The sequence below is a fragment of the Mugil cephalus genome, chromosome 4 (genome assembly GCF_022458985.1).
Source record: "Mugil cephalus isolate CIBA_MC_2020 chromosome 4, CIBA_Mcephalus_1.1, whole genome shotgun sequence".
Lineage (NCBI taxonomy): Eukaryota > Metazoa > Chordata > Actinopteri > Mugiliformes > Mugilidae > Mugil > Mugil cephalus.
The window spans coordinates 9,134,161-9,149,196 of NC_061773.1; the positions used below are offsets into that span (position 1 = coordinate 9,134,161).

The 15,036-nt window shown below is 40.2% G+C and overlaps 1 protein-coding gene across 4 annotated transcripts; it reads left to right on the forward strand.

The window, feature by feature from the left end:
- The first annotated feature begins 30 nt into the window (after positions 1–30).
- dctn2 (dynactin 2 (p50)) lies at positions 31–14,815 on the forward strand. 4 transcript variants are annotated; one of them, XM_047583245.1, is made up of 16 exons: positions 31–226; positions 548–616; positions 2,107–2,115; positions 4,109–4,114; positions 4,940–5,036; positions 5,956–6,017; positions 6,223–6,321; positions 7,214–7,374; positions 7,949–8,102; positions 8,327–8,392; positions 8,637–8,675; positions 8,894–8,971; positions 10,246–10,317; positions 11,260–11,362; positions 12,412–12,503; positions 13,989–14,815. In XM_047583245.1, the coding sequence occupies exons 1-16, from the start codon at positions 191–193 to the stop codon at positions 14,073–14,075; spliced, it is 1,230 nt and encodes a 409-aa protein (XP_047439201.1). In that variant the 5' UTR covers positions 31–190; the 3' UTR covers positions 14,076–14,815. The 4 variants fall into 4 exon arrangements, with proteins under 4 accessions (XP_047439201.1, XP_047439202.1, XP_047439203.1 ...); XM_047583246.1 differs by lacking the exon at positions 4,109–4,114; XM_047583247.1 differs by lacking the exon at positions 2,107–2,115.
- Positions 14,816–15,036: the final 221 nt, after the last annotated feature.

Sequence of the window (15,036 nt, forward strand, 5' to 3'; positions counted from 1 at the left end):
CGAATGTGTCTGTAAGAAACCGAGCGCACACTCCGTCATATCAGGCTGGTGACCACATCAGCCGGGCGGCTCAGAGACTGCTGGCTCACCCATCGATAGCCGACTCGGTCCATTGACAGTTTACACGTTTTAAAGACTACTGTGTTATTCTCTCGTGGTTTGCTGGTGCCGTTTTTGCCTCCCGCTGACAATGGCTGACCCGAAATACGCAAACTTGCCAGGAATTGTAAGTGGCTAAAGCTAAACGACAGCTAGCCGGACTGCTGTATGTAAGCAGTGCTAGCTCCTAGATGACAGCTAAGTTAGCTAACACCGCAGGCCCCATTGTTGTGCATATTGTTTGTAATAACTGAACAACTTACTGCTAATACATATAGCTTTAGAGTAACTAACTCACCAGTTAGCAGGACATTTTGTGTTATAAGCCACCACAGAGCAAGGCTTAGGAAATGTGTGTAGTGGACTGGGCCGGGGCGTTGGCCAGGCTAACGGGAATAAACGGGACATGTCCAATCGTATTATATTGTTTACCTAATTGTTTCAACAGGCCTTTAACGAACCGGACGTGTACGAGACCGGTGACCTTCCAGAAGATGACCAGGCTCAGTTTGAGTCGGTAAGCTATGTCCTAAACGTTTGCTGTCTGTCGGATAATTGTCTGCACATAAAGCTAACTAGCGAACAAGTGTTTACATCTAACATACAAAAGAGAAGTGCAGATGTAGGTTTATTGTAATCAGCGTGCATTATGTTTTCCGCCATTCATCAACTAACTGCACAATTACTTGGCTTATCTTAACTACCTAATTTACAAGGCAGAGCAATGCATTTAAATAGCCTACAGCAGGGGTGTCAAACTCATTGTGCCCAGTTTGATTTCGAGGGTGACCGGATCAGGACTAATATATTAATCTATAAATAGCATCTCCAAATATTTTACTTTGTTTTAGTGTAAAAAAGCACATTATGAAAGTGTCTACATTTAATGAACTACAAAGCATGTAATGAACAGCTGGACTAGTGTGTTCTGCATCTTAAGAAAAAGAAGTGCAGTTTCTGTGTAGTTCTAGGTCTCAGTGTTGTGCCATGTCCATAAGTGCGTGAAGCCCAGGAATAGCACTTACTTTTTTTGGGGGAAAAATTGCTGTTGATGTCTTCAATGTAGTTATTGTACTTTGCAGAATCATCCCACAGGCCAAAAGCGGCCCAACGGAGGGTCTAATCTGGCCTGCGGGCCATATGTTTGACACCTGTGGTCTTTGGTCACATACTCATTGTGTTGTTAGCTGTGAAATCTCATCTATGGTGCCAGTGCATTGTGCTGTCTCCTCACCAACTAATGTATTAATGTTTAATGGATAAAGCTTAAGTCTCCAAACAGTTCATAGTTTATTTTGCTTGTATTCCATTAAAACTTACAAATTTATGAACATTTTAAGTACGTGCTTATACACACTTGCCAAAAACAACGGGTGCACTAGTGAAAATGGATGAATTCTAATAACAGTACCGCGCTAAATCCGCCTCCATGGCTGCTTTTAATGTTCAGTTTATCTTGTAGCTCTGTAAGAAATGCACTAATTCAGTTTGGAGGATGTAACTTTTGGTGCTGTTCAGCTGTTTTGAATGAAACACTGATATTTAGTGTAGGACTGTTACATTAGAGTATATTCATTTTCCCTGGTGTACCTAACAGTTTGGTAAGTGTGTGTGTATTTGGAGACGATTAATAGACAAAGACGTAATGGAGAACAAGCTTTTCCCAAAGTCTCCTCCAAGCTCTATTTATAGGTATCAGGGAATGAATGGTACTGTGTATGTGTATGTCATGGTGATCATCTTGTGACTTGTAGAAATGTGGCTCTTCCCACTGCTGTCTAGTGTTAGCGATGTGGTTTCAGGCTTTCAGTCCTTCTTAACAGTGCTGTTGGTAAGCACATTGTAAGGAGTCGGGTCTGACTTTGCTTTTCAACATGTCTGAGGTGTTTACTGACCAGCTGTGACCAGTGAAACCTAATTGGCATTTTCCCTTCCATGTTTCCACATTCATCCTCCCCATTCCCTCACCCTTGTTTTGACTCCCCCCCAACCCTCCCGGGACCCTAGTTTGTACAAGTAAGATTGGCTCCATTTTTCTCTCAGTGAGCTCAATGCCTTTTTATGCATGTTTTATTCATTTTTGATCTCCACGTTTTCTACCTCCATTAATTGGGATGAAATGAGAAATGGATCGATGATGTGGCCCTTTTTATGCTCTAATTAATCCGTTTCTGATTGTTTTGGCGTGCGAGGAATTGATTCCTTTTTCCCGCTATTTTGGCTGCTGATTTACACTTTTCAGGGCATAATGGTGTCAGTGGGTCTTCAAGGAAAACTAATTCACTGTTTCACTGGGTCATGCTTTGACGGAGCAGTGAAGGCTTTAGTGTGCATCTGTGTGATTGTGACGCTCGGATAGGAGAAAGAGGCGTGTTTGTGTTATTTGTTCTGTAGACTTCCATTTTTAATCCCTTTTCATGTTCTAACATTTGCTTCCTGGCTAACCACACTATTCTCACTAACTGGACTTTTTCAAGGCCTCTGTACACTGTATGATTACTTCTTGCAGGATCATTGCATGCCACACTATGCAAGATGGCTGTAATATCATGAAATCTCAGTCGCAATGTGGAGTGGACTGTAAATTTTGAGACAGTTCGATAAACGTGTCTGGGTTTAACCTAAAAAAGCAGAAATATGCCAGCCCGTGCTCTCTACCTGTGGTGTTGTCATATACCGCAAATGTGGCCAGAAAAATTTAAGCCTTGGCTACTACACTTATAAGATTTTGTTTTTGATTTTCCCTCTGGTACTTGGATCAAAAACTATGCTTATGTTTGTGTATTCTACATAATCAAAGATGCAACTAATACTGTCTTTATTAAATTAATGAGCAACATGATTGAGCTACATTGAGATGATGGCTCCTCTGTAAATATAAAATTATTTGTTTTGCTGTTAAATTAATTCAGTCACAGCTGCAGACTGTAACTCACTGTAACCTCAGTTACACATATAAGTGGAAGTTAGATTTGTCTTATCGCTTGTTTTGGGTTTGTAGTCGTCATTTGTGGAGAATTTGCATTCTCCTACATTTTGCCCATTCTTTTATTCAGGCTTTTTTTGGTCACTAAAGCCTTCAGTTGGGAACTGCTACACGTATGTGGCAGAGTAATTCATCATTATTTGTTTGGGAAAATCCAAGATCACACAATTTACAGAGGCATTATCTTACATATATGAAGGGTAACTGATAGGTTTGTGGTCTAAGATGGAAGGAAATGAGTTGCACTGCTCTTGATACATGCACACGCAGTTCAACTGCTTAAGGTCTTTTAGTATTTATGTTTGGGTAACTGAAAATTTCAAGTCAGTACAGTTTTGACTGCTACCTGGATGTCCAAGACTTCCAAGAGGGTTTCAGATGCTGCTCGTATGCCCAGTGATGGACTGCTGGCATATTGCGTACATGTTAGAGGGGGCTACTTTGGGGGAAAATGTGTGTTCTACCATAGCCCACAAACTTATCATTCACCCCTCGTAGCTGATCGCTTGCTTTGGTTCAGTCAAGCTGATTTATTTTGAATGAAGTGCATGTTGCTAAGAATTCCAACTGAATGATTCGGTGATGGATAACAGCAACAGAATGCATTTTAGGGAATTCAGGCCTTTTACGTCGTCTTATTTCTCTTAGGACCTCTTAAACCGTCCCAAAAATTCTGACCCATGGATTGTTTTTTTTTTTTTTTAAACACCAGACTCTTGGTTATTAAATCCACAGACATCTTACCACCCTGTCTCGGGGAAGAGAGAAAGAACTACAGACATCATAAGCTGTCTGAAGTGTCTCCAGAGTTTTTTAGCAGCAACTCTCAGAACACTGCTTTCTTTCTTATCTGTCCCCGACCCCGGCCAACTGTTCCTGTTGTGTGCATGGCATGTGATAACCACATTAATCTGTGTTGTCTCTCTCTCTCTCTCTCTCTCTCTCTCTCTCTTTCTCCCACCCTACTTTTTTCTCTCCCTCTGCTCTTCCGTTATTTTCTCTAACTCTCTTTGGAAACCCAAGGAGCTGGTAAGAGCCTGACTAACTCTCCTCCTCTTCCTCCCCATCCTCCTTCGCCCGGCATCTTGTTTAAGTGTCTTGTGTTTTGTCTGTATTTTTTTATTCCAATCTGTGTGTGATCCCACTCATGTTATGCATCTATGTGTCTGTTGTGTTCTTAATCCTACCCATAGCCTCTACGCCATCATAACTGATCACTAGAAAGTTTTGATCAAGCGTAATTTTGTGCTTCTCAGAATCACTAATCAAAGAGCTGTCATTTAGTAAGAGAAAGTGTTAATGACTTCAGGCTGGCCTTTTCATCAACCTGACATTGTTTTATTATGATAGACTTACAGTGTAGCACACATGGACTGTTTTATATATGAATGTTGAAACTTTACAGAATACTCTACACTTAATCCTAGGCAAAACTGTGTGTTTGACATGCATCATTTTGTTTTGTTTTTGTTTTTTTCCTCTTGCCTGCTCCTCTGAATTAAGTTGAAATTCTTCAAAACAAAACCTCAAATAATGAATGTGAAGATTTTTTAAACAATTTATGGCTATGTGGCTTTTTCAATTTCAGAGGGTATGTGGCCTTGATAAGCAATAAAACGCTGATTTAAATCTTTTAAATCACATTTCAGGGCAGTGTTCAGGTTTTCCAATCACACTGTATCTTACCCGACCTGACAAAAATGATTTCCAGTGACTTCCAGCTCACTGGCTCAGTGAGCTGAGTAGTCAGTAAGCTTTTTTTTTTTTTAATCTTTGTTTTCTCTTAAGCCTTTCATGCCCTTAATGATTTAATTCATGTTTATCTGACTTAATTTCCTGCTGTTTCAATGACAGGAGGAGCTTTGCAGCGACAGTGTGGAGAGGATTGTGGTCAACCCCAATGCAGCCTATGACAAGTTCAAAGACAAGCACGTCAGCACCAAGGGACTTGGTCAGTTTGTAGTGGAAGATAATCCTCTTCCTTATTACATGGTATTAGCTTAAATTATTCTAGAGTGCAAATGGACAAATGACCTGCTTCAAAGAGCCTGGTCTCAGAGCTCCCTTGTTTTCCATAATGTACTTAAAGAGCCACATCATTCCACTAGATGACTTTATTTCTCATTCCCATCTTATTTTTTAGGAATTAGGAATATTTTAACCTTTTAAAATGTTACATCTTCCTTAGAAATAAATTAACTCGGAAAACAAAAAATATTCAGACAATGACTAAGTTTCTTTTCACACCTACAGTTTGTTCTGATCCAAGGAGTAATTGATCCAATACGATCGTTATATTCATGCTAAGGAAATAAAGACACACTTAAAACACATCCTCAATGCTACGTGCAAACACTTTTGTGATTAGTCATAATTTTCAGGTAAATTTCCGTAAATAATTGCATCGCAAATGGAGCATCAGCAGCGAGTATGGGCACTGGCATTTATTGCTACGCTGTGGTTCATGTAAATGGAAAAACATCATTATAATTATGTTGTTAATATGCATATAATACAAAAAGGCAACATTTCCAATAATAAAAAATTATTATAATTATTGCTAAAATTGTTAACAGTTGCCAGAATGAGTCTCAATAGTACTTGTGTAATTTTTTCCCACAGTGAAACTTTGGCTGCCATGCCTTCATTAGTGCGGTTTAATGTTTTCCGTTTGCTGTCATTTAAAAAAAAAAAGAGGGGGTTCACAAAATATATTTACTTGAAATTTATAAGAGAAACTATAAATGCAGAACGTGTAGACAACTTCTCAAAATATTCCATTCCCTTCCATTATTCATGCCAACACCTGTCGGCTTTTATCGTCAGTTACCCAGTTTCTCTTACAACACATTTCTCTCTGTTTCTCACAGACTTCTCCGACAGAATCAGTAGAAGCAGAAGAGTGGGCTATGAGTCAGGAGAATTTGAAATTGTGAGTATGTTCTGTTCAGAAATCCATTACTTCACTTTTTAACTTTTCAGAAGGTGATCCATTTTTCTTACTACATGTGTTTTCTGATAAAGTCAAAAAGCCTGAGAGGATGAGGGTGTGGTGCGATCGTTTTTCTCCAGGCTTCTTTTTCTCTGCTAGACTCACTTGTGTAATATTCATACCACTACCTCTCATCTTTGTTTAGCTGGGAGAGGGCTGCGGAGTGAAGGAGACGCCCCAGCAGAAGTATCAGCGTCTGGTGAATGAGATCCAGGAGCTCACTCAGGAGGTGGACGCCATCCAGGTGGACTGCCAGCAACACACACACACACACGCACACACACACACACACACACACACACACTTACTTCCCTTTGCCAAAGCAGTACACAAATGACTCTGTTCTCCTATTATCCGGCCTTTATTTTAATTCCATGCAATCACGAAAAATCATACCAACCCCTTGATTACACCTGCTTTTCAGACTAACAAAGACCGATCAAACGAGACATTAATTAAATTTGGATGCAACACAGTACAGACTGTGTGCATCTAACACCGGGGTGTAATTTAAGATACAACATAGCCATTGATACGATGGCAGCCTCTCTGCTACTGTCTCTAAATCTAATGTTAAAAAATGTCTCCTTGGAGAAGTTGACATTCGCCAAGTAATGTGCTGTCATCCATCAGGGTAAATGAAGCAAATAGAAAAGCAAATACAAAAGAGTCACATTTTGCATGCTTGAGTTTGAAGCATTCACTTATATCGTAAAAGAGATTGGCTAAGGAATAATATGATCATTTATGATATTGTGCCAGGATAACTTTAAAATGTAAAAAACTGTTTTGGTATTTTTCAGTGTTAAGATTATACCATACATCTCCTCTGTAGAAGAGACGGAAGGGAAGAGCTTTGAATATGTATTAAAGAAGGCATAGAAACATCTGGAGCACTACTTCACATATTTCAGATCCATTTTTGTCCAAACAGACCATAACTCAGAGATGATCTCCCTGGGTTAATTACTTAAATTCGTTAAATAGCTTGTTAGAGCAGTTCGTTGTAGACGTTGTGCGAGGGGTGGAAAAGACGGACTTTCGTATCATGGATTTCTTCAACTTTTCTACAGTCGTTTCAAAAATTGAAGCCGCTGCGTAGACTTGAGTTACTTAAAAATGTCCTCTGCTTCCAGGAGGCTACAAAGGAGAGTAACGCAGAGGAGCGCCTCACCCCTGTGGTTCTCGCCCAACATGCAGCCCAGCTCAAACAGCAGCTGGTGTCTGCGCATCTCGACTCTCTGCTGGGACCACAGGCACACATCAACCTGGCTGACCCAGACGGTGCTCTGGCCAGGTGAGTTGAGAAGGAGGGGTGACGAGTCCGTGAAGCAAGAAAGAGGTGGAGCAGCTGGAGTCTGAAACTTTTAACACTGCGCATTAGACCATGACGGAGACCATAGCACAATGTACTCTGAAGAAACGGAGTCAAGAGACAGTCAGAGGAGCAGAGCAATTCATTTCACTGAACTTTGGACCACAACCTAGATATAAGAAGATAAGGAGTTGCAGGGAAAATGCAGTGTAACTGGATGTTGATCTTGTTGTGTCACTGCCTGGAGAGCACCACGGCTTAATAATTGAGGGAGGAAAATAAAAACTGGAGAAGGTGAAAGATGAGGGAACACAGGGAGCCATAAGAAATGAGTGAGTGGAGCTGAAGGTTGAGCGAAAAGGAAGCAACGACACAAGTTAATGTCAGGAGATTCAAGCTCATCTTGACATTACTGTTTAAAACAGTGCCTGAAAAGATTGGATTCAAGATTGAGGAGGGGACCAGAGACGTAGTAGTAGCAGCAGCACACAGGACAGATAACAATATCGAACGTGAAATCCTTTCGCACTTTCTTATCTTTCTTTTGTCCCCCCAGGCGTCTCCTCACCCAGCTTGAAGCAGCTAAGGGCAGCCGTGGCAGTGCTGCAGGAGACAGCAAACCAACGGCATCAGCTAAAGCCCCAGACGGAGTGGTACTCTACGAGCTACACAGCAGACCAGAGCAGGAAAAATTCAATGACGCTGCGAAGGTAAAGTTGAAAGGCAGGCGGGAGAGTGAAGTGTCTGACACACGTCTGAAGCGTTTTTGACGTGCTTTGTTCTCATAAGAGAAATGTCAGAATCTTTGATGGCAATAAACCGGACAAAAGGGGAGGACGGTGCAAATGTGTGGGTGTTTGTGTGTGTGTGTGTGTGTGTGTGTGTCTTGTGGGACGCTGTTGTCGCTGCCAACCATGTGTTGCCTTTCCTTTAGATGGCAGAATTGGAGAAGCGTCTAGCTGAGCTGGAGATTGCTGTTGGCTCGGGATCAGACAAGCAGGTACACATCGACTCAGACACACGAATCCACTCTAATGCTTTCCTCTCGTTCACACTGCTTCTGTGGATTTTACTCTCCCTCACACTCTCACACCAGCAGAATTTTCATGCGTCTTTTGCTCCGTTAAACCATCCACGAAGTGAAATTAAAAATAAAATCTTCCACTTTCATTTATGTATATTATGTGGGCGGCCTCATTGCTTTCTCTTAAAATCGATCTTCCCTCTCGGTGTTTATATTGCAGGGACCTCTGAGTGCTGGCGCACAAGGAGCTAGTTTAATGGTAAGAAGTCGACTACTTTCTTTGGAACACACTGTGTGTAGATTGTGTCTGTATTCACAACTGTGTGCATCTGATGTGCAGCCAGAGAAATGGGTCATACTTCAAAGATGACATCAGTGCTTCCAAGTTTGTTTGTTGCTGCTGTGCCAGTAGCAGGAGCAAGAACACAAAGTTCTGTGTTCAAGCTTATATGTAACTTCTGTGCTTCTTTTTATCAGGACACTATAGAGCTCCTGCAGGCGAGGGTCAGCGCCCTGGATTCGGCTACTCTGGATCAAGTGGAGGCGAGACTGCAGGTGACTGTTCTCCAAAAAGCATACAGTAGAGGGTGAGGTTAGGTGGGAGGGGCGTTTTCGCTGCCAAAGGGCAAGTTTTTTGGAATTTATTGGAGCAGTGAGTGGTGAAATACTGATCAGTGTGAAGGTCAGTGTGTTGGCTGCCATCTTGGCAGTGTGTCTAACTCCCTGCTAGTTCAGAAACACTTAAAGAGGAGAGAACATGAGTGAAGCTGAGTCAGGCAGGTGATGCCTACATAGATAATTACGCTGTGTGAAGGCATCCATCTGTCACATAAAGTGACCACGTTCTTTTAATGCAACTACCAGTTTATAACTTTCTTTATAACTAAAGAAAATTTAGTTGTTGGCACATCTTCATAGCTTCATTTTTAAGGCCCTAAGGTCTTAAGGGGTCAGACTGGACATTGCAGTTATGTGGTGTCATTCTGTGGCACCCTTAGGTTACACGTAGGGCGGTTTGACCAACAATGTATATGGTGGCGTTTTTCAAAATTCTGACGGTGTCACGTTATGTCAGGGTCAATCACATATTCACAGATAGTAGATAGTCAAAGGGGAAGGGTGGATTATTTTACTGTGATGATGAGTAAATATTGTAGAATAATCCTGCACTAGTAGTAAAACAGGTTTTCATGGCCCCATGTTACCACTGCCTGCTGATGTGGACACAGCTTGGAGATAAAAAAAAAATGTTATTAAGATGAAATTGGGACAATTACAGTTTCATTTATTTTGACATATTAATTCACATTTAAACATTTAAACTGCTATGTCTGTGATGTCAATAGCAGTGCTACCGGCTACCATAACAATTGTAGTCTGCGTGCAACGATTTTTCTCTTATTCATAAAAAGCTTTATAAAAAAAAAAAAAAAAAAAAAAAAATGGGGACACTTTTGGAGACAGCTTTAGCTGGGAAACAGGTCATCCAAAACGGGGACTGTCCCTGGAAAGCAGGGACATCTAGTCACCCTTAAAAAAAAAAACACGGCACCTTTTTTTTTTTTTTGGCACTCTTGTTCTGCCACTTAATTTTTCACTGTTCCATTTTCTCAGTGTCTCGCGGTGCAGCGTTCCAAGTGCTTTGTAGTCAAATACACCGGTTTATTAAAAATTCATATCACAACAGAAAAAAATACCGGTATGAACCGATATACCGCCCAGCCTTGATGACATATTCAGATTACACATGGTCTTTTTTTTCCCCTATTATCTGCCTTTAAATTGTACTGTATTTGAATTTATAACTACGTGGCTTGTTTCCTCTCCAGAGTGTACTGGGGAAGATGAATGAGATTGCCAAACACAAGGCAGCGATTGAGGACGCTGAAACACAAAACAAGGTTGGTACTCCATCAGTAATGAATAAATGCATTGATATTCTCACATAAATGGAAACTCACAAATTCCTGATTCAGAGTGAAGCACTTTCAGTGGAAGATTCTTCTTCTTCCTTATTTATATTAAGAAGGACTTTGTATATAATCTGACTCACAAAGAATAATCTTACAAGTTTAGTCTTAGTGGTAAAAATGTGTATTTGAAAAAGATTACTAGAGTCTGACTTTTTATTATTTACCCGTTCTCCCTATTTTATTGATTTGTACAGTGTTTGAACAAATTCTTGGAATTAAAAAATGGTCGACTCTTGATGTCCTAGTGTGGACTCAGGTTCAAATCGAAGGATCAACTGAGTGTTGTGTGGCAGATTAGTTTATCTACTGCCCCAATGTAGACAAAAATAGTTTTGGACTCAGTTGGATACATTTATTTTATATATTTTTTTTTTGTAACATTAGGCGTAAAACTGTAACTCATAATATTAATATACAGGCCTCAACTACGGATCCTTTTGTTACTTAAATTTCTGATACAAGAATAATAGTTTTTCTTTCAGTCCACTAGATGGTGCTGTTGAACCGTTTCATTCATTTCATTTGGACTAGTCTGGACTTGTTTGTCAGGTTCATGCAGCCTTTATGGCAGGTTTTTATAACCGTGTTGGTCCATCACTTGGATTGACTCTCATTTTGCAGCAATAAAAATTATACACATGTGATAAGCACACTTAAAAGAACATCTTGGAGGATAAAACAGATGTTGACCCAGTTTTCCTTGGGACAAAATATAAATTCATCATCGAGATACTCAGAATGATGTAACGTGTTTATTATTCCAAAAAATATTGTGTCATATTGTGGCCTCCCCTTAATTATTTATTTATTTAGTAAACACAGTTCTTTCTCCTGGCATTAAATGTGTCTATGACTGTGTTTACCTGTCAGGTGACGCAGCTGTATGACGTGGTGCAGAAGTGGGACGCAGTCTCCACTTCTATACCTCAGGTGGTGCAGCGGCTTGTCGCCGTCAAGGAGCTGCATGAGCAAGGTAACACACAGGAGCAGGAACACACAGGCCTAATTACAAGGTGGCAGTCCAAGAGGTTCCCTGCCTATTCACACACTGCTCTGAATTGTGAATTGAGGAGGTTGTTGAGATGTTTGGAGGTGGTGGAGTTCATTTTATCCAGTATTAAATTAATGTACTGTGAGTAATTGGTTCAAATATTGAATTGTTATCGCTTTAGGGGCAAATTTCACCCCAGTCGGGGTAATAACAATGAAAAACTCAGATAATTTATGTTCTATTCTTTTATGTGAGGGAAGAAGAACCTTGAACTGACACCCATGAGAGTTCAAGGAGAGGATGTATGTAGGTTAGTGGGGGTGGGGATGTGGCATTAAAGATTCAAAATATGTAGGATGTTGCTGTGGAACATAACAGGGTATGAACCTGGATCACGTTTCATGCAGCATCTGTGCTGGGAAGTAATACTTGGCCTGGAAGATTTGCATCTACTATAGAAATGTCTGTGAAACAAAAGATGGAAATGGAATTCAGAAGGATAATAGAATTAGCCCAAACTATACCGATCTATTATAACAAAGGCCAAGGAAAGCACTGAGAGGGGACTCAGAATGGTAACAGAATTAGACTTAATCTTGCAATACTGTTAAACAACCCTCGGGGAGAAAGAGATGCATGATATTAGATATCACATTATCATCTTTTTATTATTTAGCACATGAAAGCGGAACCTTGGCATTAGATTATATTGATAATTCATTTCTGAGAGCTGAAAGAGGTCATTTATCATCCAGTCTCCATCTGTCACAGTCTGCAGCTGAAGGGTTTTCCGCTCAATAAGCTTCAGCTACAGATTTTTTCCTCACTCTCCTGATCTTTTTTTTTTTTTACCAATAAACTTTTTTTTTTTAATCTTTCAAGCAGACATTCAGATTAGATTAGCACTAATCCCTTTCACTGTTTCTGAGAACAAAGACATGTTGTAAGCAAGTTTGTTTCAATTTGAAAACAAATACTGTCTCCTTCCATCTTTCCACCTTTTCTCTTCACTTCAACCGTCTGCTTCACAGCCATGCAGTTTGGCCAACTGCTGACCCATCTGGACACCACTCAGCAGATGGTCAACAACTCTTTGAAAGACAACAACACCCTGCTAACACAGGTAGGTAGTTCAGTTCACGGCTCTGCTCGCCTGTTGGGGCAACACAAATAAGTCCTCCTGTTGCAGCTAAATGCGACAGGGCTCCTCTGATGGGCCTTCGTTGACGGAGTAAATTAAGAGGAGGCCGAGTCTGTTGGTAGAGCACGAAACTAAAGCATGAACACTAAAAGCGAGTTCATGTTTGAAGTGAGGCAGTATTGGAGGCAAAGGGCGACAGATAACGTACAGCACGGTTTCTGATGAGTCATCTGAACACATCAGTTCCTCGGAATTAAGTGTCAGCCACACCAAGCTGCCACAAGTGAATTCAGAGTTTGCAAAGATGCTGACAGAGTGCCAAAAGAAACAAGAAGTCAAAATACTTAAAAATAAAACTTAAAAAAATACTTAAAAAAAAAAATACACCAAGTCTAAATAATAAAATGATCCACTCATAGCGGTTGATAATGAGATGAGGGGATGTTCCTTCAATACCGTGGAGCTACATGGAGACCTGGGACTAAGTACAAAATAAGGCACTGAGCATAAAGTGTGTGTGAGCTTAGGCAAACAATACAAAACCATGCAAACAGCATGACCACTGCAAGCGATGCAGGCAGCGCAAACAGAGTGTGGAGCAAAGGCTGCTTTTCATGGTTAGAAGTAACAAAGTACAGTCCTTTATTATGAGCACAGACGCTCTAAGCCTCTCTTGGGCTCAGTCAATAATGACTCTGGGTTTTCCCGGTTTAACTGGACACACACAACACTGCTTTGTCAAGTAAAATATTTCTCCTTTTATTTTGTTCCTTGAAAATTCTTTCTTTTCAGTGTGTGGCCTTGTACATGAAGTGTCCTACAGGCTTTTGTGCTTTTCAATGATTTCCTTTTAATCCAGTTCTGTGCAGCCTGAATGGCATCGCCTTTTAACGATGGCTCTCAGCAGCATTTTAGTAATTATTAGTGTGTCCTCAAAAATTTTTCCTCGAATCCACATGACAGACTTATGTAAACATATTAAAGAGACCTGCAAGTAATGCTTATTTTTATTGTCAGTTAATCTGTAGACGTGTTTTGATTATTTAGCCTCAAATGTAAAATGCAAATGTCTTGTTTTGTCATGTCAACTTCACGGAAACAAAATATTACATTTACAAATTATAGAATCCAGAGAAAAGTAAACGTCACATTTCCGAGGCAGGAACCAATTAAGTTGATGTTTTTGTTGAAAAGAAAAGTTAGACTTGAGAATTGTTTGAAAATTAGTTTCAGTGTTTCCACAGACAATATTTCTTCAACCAAACTTAAACAATTTATGATTAGATTGGGATTTAATTCTGATTATTGCTGGAATACTCGTGTCCATGTAAACACAGCAACTGTTTTGTGTTTAGTTAGACACAAATGTTGTCCCTTCTAAATTTCCTCTTTGTTTTCTGCTGCCGTTCACCAATGCTGCCTATGTTTTCTTCTCTCTTCCACTAACCTTTCCCCTCTTCCCAACAGGTGCAGCAGACCATGAAGGAAAATCTGGTGGCTATAGAAGAGAACTTTGCTGCTCTAGATCAGAGGATGAAGAAGCTTTCTAAATAAACGGTGGCAGTGTTTGGACCGGTCCAGGAGAGAAGAACATGGACAATTAAGAGTTGGCGAGAGAGCACAGATGAAGGGGATTAGGGGTTTCACGCTGTCCTTTCTGGCCATCCTTCTCTTGCTCTCTACTTCCGCCTCTGCCTTTTTTTCACGAGTGGGATGTCATAAAGTTGGATAAGATGGAATAGCAGCAACAACAACAAAAAAAGAGACCAAATGTTCTTGTCCACCCTCCGTTCAGCTTCCTTTCTCTTGCAGCAAACAGATCAACTGAAAACACATCTGTCCTCTCTATACATGCCGCTGATTGAAGCCCCTCTTTAGCTTATCGTTAGTTTTAGATTGGATTGTTTTTATAATTATTAGTATTAAACATAAGGAATTTACACTATTGCAGGATTTGTACTGTAAACTTTGCTCAAATGCAATGGATCACAGTGAAGTTAGAAGGCTGTACGACATGTTAAAGATGTGTAAAAAAAAAATGAATAAATTAAGATCTATTGTCCTGTATCGTTGTAGCAGGAGCATGTTTGGGTGTCAGGGTTATGTCACAGAAGGAAAGCTTGTAAATACGCCTGTTATTGTTTCTTCACGCTCAGTCGCTTGTAACTATATTATTATGACTGAGACCAGATGCCACAAACAAACTTTTAATCTGCTTTGTCATTGCCTACAAGTCCACTGTATTACTGTTCATCTGTGGTCATGGAAACTGATCAATAAAACAAAGTGCGATATGCTTGGCTCCTTTGATTTCATGGCACCGGGATCTACTTTTGTACTAAAAAAAAAAAGAAAATTCAAATGTAAATGTAATTTTGCTGCTTTTAAAAGAGCAATAACAGAAGTTCCTGTTCCTGATGGTCCTGCACTAATCCTCCTCCATGATTGTTATAACGTTCAGCTGACGTTCAGCTGATGTTGAAACGGGGTCAGAGAGGTGATTCAAGTGTATCAT